At 55.2% G+C, this 4,282-nt stretch overlaps 3 protein-coding genes across 3 annotated transcripts; 1 reads left to right on the plus strand and 2 right to left on the minus strand.

The window, feature by feature from the left end:
• Positions 1 to 107: 107 nt before the first annotated feature.
• SDRG_04399 (hypothetical protein) lies at positions 108 to 710 on the minus strand (the record flags this gene model as incomplete). Its single annotated transcript, XM_008610074.1, has 2 exons — positions 108 to 612; positions 640 to 710. The coding sequence occupies 2 exons, from the start codon at positions 708 to 710 to the stop codon at positions 108 to 110; spliced, it is 576 nt and encodes a 191-aa protein (XP_008608296.1).
• A 562-nt stretch (positions 711 to 1,272) lies between these two features.
• SDRG_04400 (hypothetical protein) lies at positions 1,273 to 1,967 on the minus strand. The gene has a single exon (XM_008610075.1). The coding sequence runs from the start codon at positions 1,924 to 1,926 to the stop codon at positions 1,324 to 1,326; it is 603 nt and encodes a 200-aa protein (XP_008608297.1). The 5' UTR covers positions 1,927 to 1,967; the 3' UTR covers positions 1,273 to 1,323.
• Positions 1,968 to 2,729: 762 nt separating this feature from the next.
• On the plus strand, positions 2,730 to 3,426 carry SDRG_04401 (hypothetical protein). The gene has a single exon (XM_008610076.1). It carries the CDS (start codon positions 2,769 to 2,771, stop codon positions 3,369 to 3,371), a length of 603 nt encoding a protein of 200 aa, XP_008608298.1. The 5' UTR covers positions 2,730 to 2,768; the 3' UTR covers positions 3,372 to 3,426.
• Positions 3,427 to 4,282: the final 856 nt, after the last annotated feature.

A 4,282-nucleotide genomic window follows, 5' to 3' on the forward strand; every position in this document is an offset into this window, starting at 1 on the left:
AGGCCTCGGATTCTGCTCGGAGCACTGTGTATATGTGAGATATTGTTGCGATTTGAATACGGGTTATCGACAGACGATGGAGATGGAATGGGGTAGGGGTGGGTCGACTAGGGCAAGCCTTCTTCCCGCGCTGTCTTGAGCGCGTTGGCAAACCACAGGAGCTCCGAGACGAAGCTCCCTGCGCCATTCTCTAGCGCAAAGCCGCTACCGCCGGCGTCCGGCAGCAAGTCGCCGTCATCGCTGAGCAAATTTTGCACCTTGGGTACGGGCACCGTGAGCGGAATTGACGTCAACCCGAGCTGTCCCAAGAAGGGCCGGATCGGGCCGGCCGCGCGGACGCCGCCAAAGTACCCCATCGAGTAGGTCACGATGCCCGCGCTCTTGTAGTAGTATTCGTTGTGGTAAAAGTAGTCCATGACGTTGGAAATCACAGGCGAGTAGCTGTTGTTGTACTCGGGCGAAACGACAATATACGCGTCGCTCTCAGCGATCTTGGCGTATAGCTCGCGGAGACCGGCGGTGCGGTCGGCGTCCGGCAGCGCCGCGTACCGGTCAATGAGCAGCGGGATTTGAAGCGGCGCCGGGTCGATCAAGTGCACCTTCTGCACGCCTCTTTCACGGAGCTTGGTCTAAAAGTACTTGCCGACGCGGAGACCCATGCGGTTTGGCCGCACCGAGCCAATGATGACACCGACCGTGAGCGCGCTCATGCCGCAATTTTCGGAAAGTGAGTCCCAGTTAGCGGAAATTCGAAACAACAACGACGGTCATCGAAGTCCATTCGGCGATATCGCCTAGGCCGCCATCGTGGATACTTCTATATTGACCATTGCTCCGTCTGTAGATCCAACGTCGACGAAACCACTTGATCCATGAAAAATGCAAGCTCACTGTCTCTTCTTGGTCGCTGAATGCAAGGAAACTTTATCCTAAATGCAACAATTCCCCGGCGGTACGGGGATGGCGCGTTGACGTTTTGGATAGTACTGCGGCAACAGGTGCCCGAAACATCGGCGGCATTTCTACAGGATGTTGTTGTACACGTAGCAGTGATGAATGACGCGATGCTGCGAGTCGTCAAGAGCGGTGAGCGATTCGTGCAAGCGTGTGCTTTAAGGTCTCTCGTCAAGAGCGCTGATGTCAACTTCGAATTAGCCACCCCATACGCATGACGCAGTAGCATTTGTGTGAAACAAATAGACCAACGTCATGCACATTTGCGATCTAATGACGTCACTTGTCGCACTGAGCCGCCCATAAAAACCTCGCAAATGCATATGTAGAGTGATATTTTCGACGTGTTGTGGTTAAAAACGTCGGCGTCTACGGGCGACTCTTTTCGCGGGCCGTCTGGAGCGCGTCCGCAAACCACGTGAGCTCGGCCAGGAAGCTCTCGGTACCCTTCTCCAGAAGCGCGCCGCTCGCGCCAGCGTTCTCCGACAGCGTACCGTCTTCGCTCAACACGGCGTGCACCGACGGCACCGGCACCGTGAGCGGAATCGAGCTCAGGCCCAGACCGCTCAAGAACGGCCGGAGCGGACCCAAGGCGCGGACGCCGCCGAACGGCCCCATCGAGTAGGTCACGATGCCCGCGCTCTTGTAGTAGTACTCGTTGTGGTAAAAGTAGTCCATGAGGTTGGACAGAATCGGCGAGTAGCTGTGGTTGTACTCGGGCGAAATGACGATGAACGCGTCACTCTCGGCAAACTGGGCCTGAAGCGTCTTGAGATTCTCGGAGCGGTCGGCCTCGGGCAGCGATGTGAAGCGGTCGACGAGCAGCGGGATCTGGAGCGGCGCCGGGTCAATGAGGTGGACCTTCTTGACGCCCTTCTCGAGGAGCTTGGCTTGGAAAAACTTGCCGACGCGGAGGCCCATGCGGGTCGGGCGCACCGAGCCAATGATGATGGCGATCGTGAGGTTGCTCATGGTCGTGGTTGTCGTGGAAAGAGGGGAAAACGAATTGTGAGATGGTGAACACACGAGCGTGCTCCAGAGACCCAAAAGGAGGCTGCAGCTCACGACAAACACAAGCAACCGCAGAAGCATGGATATCAAAAGTGCAGCGTGCTATTTAGCGATTCCTCGCTGCGGAACTTAGCGCAGAACGGAACAAACTTCGCAGTGGGATGAGTGCTGGAGTTCGCTCAAACGAGTACACTTAGTGCGCGTTGATTGGTGTATTTTGACATGCATGCGAAACTGTCACATCGTACGGTCCAGAAACACCTTCCGTGCCAGGCCCTCAGAAACGACTGTTTTTCTGTCTTCAAGGAAGAGCGTATGCCCACGTTGTTGTTCATGTCTTGATGCACGTATAGAGTCACGATCCTAGACGTAGCTACAGTGCATGAGCTCTAGTACGCGACATCGAGTACCGAATTCCAACACAACTCCTTGCGTATCGGGTAGACAGGGTTGTTGAGGGGCACGACTCCAAACGAAATCGGAGGATCCTGGAGGCACGCGTCATTCTGGTTTCAGAAGATGCTTCTGGACCCTGCGATTGGACATTGTTGATGCCGTATCGAAATGCACCAATCAGAGTGGGGGAACTGTACTTGTCCTAGGCAATTTAACGTCGCAAGTTACTTCCAGTACCACAAGGAAGTATTTTCCATAACTTGTGCGAATACACAATGTAACGAGATCGTACTTACGACATCATGATCAACTTCTGACAGCATACTTGATCAGGGTCGCGCCAACTACAAGAGGAGAGTTCTCACAATTCGTTTTCCCCTCTTTCCACGACACCACCCACCACGACCATGAGCAACCTCACGATCGCCATCATCATTGGCTCGGTGCGCCCGACCCGCATGGGCCTCCGCGTCGGCAAGTTCTTCCAAGCCAAGCTCCTCGAGAAGGGCGTCAAGAAGGTCCACCTCATTGACCCGGCGCCGCTCCAGATCCCGCTGCTCGTCGACCGCTTCACGTCGCTGCCCGAGGCCGACCGCTCCGAGAATCTCAAGATGCTTCAGGCCCAGTTTGCCGAGAGTGACGCGTTCATCGTCATTTCGCCCGAGTACAACCACAGCTACTCGCCGATTCTGTCCAACCTCATGGACTACTTTTACCACAACGAGTACTACTACAAGAGCGCGGGCATCGTGACCTACTCGATGGGGCCGTTCGGCGGCGTCCGCGCACTGGGTCCGCTCCGGCCGTTCTTGAGCGGTCTGGGCCTGAGCTCGATTCCGCTCACGGTGCCGGTGCCGTCGGTGCACGCCGTGTTGAGCGAAGACGGTACGCTGTCAGAGAACGCTGGCGCGAGCGGCGCGCTCCTGGAGAAGGGCACCGAGAGCTTCCTGGCCGAGCTCACGTGGTTTGCGAACGCGCTCCAGACGGCCCGCGAAAAGAGTCGCCCGTAGAAGATCGACTAGGGCGCTAAAACAACTCAACAAATGGACGAAATCAATTTTGCTTCAATTTTGCTTGAATTTTGATGCCAACTTGGGTTCACTTAAGGCACCCATCGGGCGAAAAGGGCGTGTATGGTCTGACTGTCTACCGGTGCAGCAAGGGGAAAGCGCGACGGGCTGCCCTCGGAAATCGCACGGATACGCCACTCTGGGAGGTCTTCACACCCACCTCGCGAACAGATTATCTCGGCTCTAGCGTGATAACTGTGATAACACTATTCTTCACATTCTTGAGCTTGCTAAACCGAGCTCACAGCCCTTGCATACGACTACGCCAGCAAGAGATTGTGACGACAGTGCGATGCATTTGCATGTCTACATCACCTCGCGTCGCTCTGCGGGAAATGATTCTACGTACCGTATAAGCCTCGGCGCCACTAGATCGCTGCTCCAGATGCCGAGAGACTGAGACGAAAGCGAAGTCTGGAGCTGACGTCGTCGCTCTGGATGCCACGAAAATTGCTCTCGCCACTTCAAGTCCAAGAAGAGTCAGCGATTTGGTACTATGAACTCTTCGCGGCCAAAACTACCGGTACGTTTGTGTCTACAGCACATAAATTCAACTGAGTTGATGTACTCTTGGTTTGTGTACAAGAGACAATCCACTGGTTATGTTGAAAAACGCGTCACGTGCACCAATGGTTGACGTCTTGACACGACCGACTCGTCATCTTCGAGCTACGTGTCCTTTTGCGCGGGGGGCGGTTCGGCTGACGCAACGGGCAGCGAAAACAAGCAAAAACTGCCCACAATCGCCAACATGAGCCCGTAGTACCTATTCAAAATTGTCAATTCTCAAAAAACTAAGAAAAATTGGGTACCCGGTGAGCGCGGTCCCAAACAAGAGCGACGCGAGGATC

Source organism: Saprolegnia diclina (assembly GCF_000281045.1).
Source record: "Saprolegnia diclina VS20 unplaced genomic scaffold supercont1.11, whole genome shotgun sequence".
NCBI lineage: Eukaryota > Oomycota > Saprolegniomycetes > Saprolegniales > Saprolegniaceae > Saprolegnia > Saprolegnia diclina.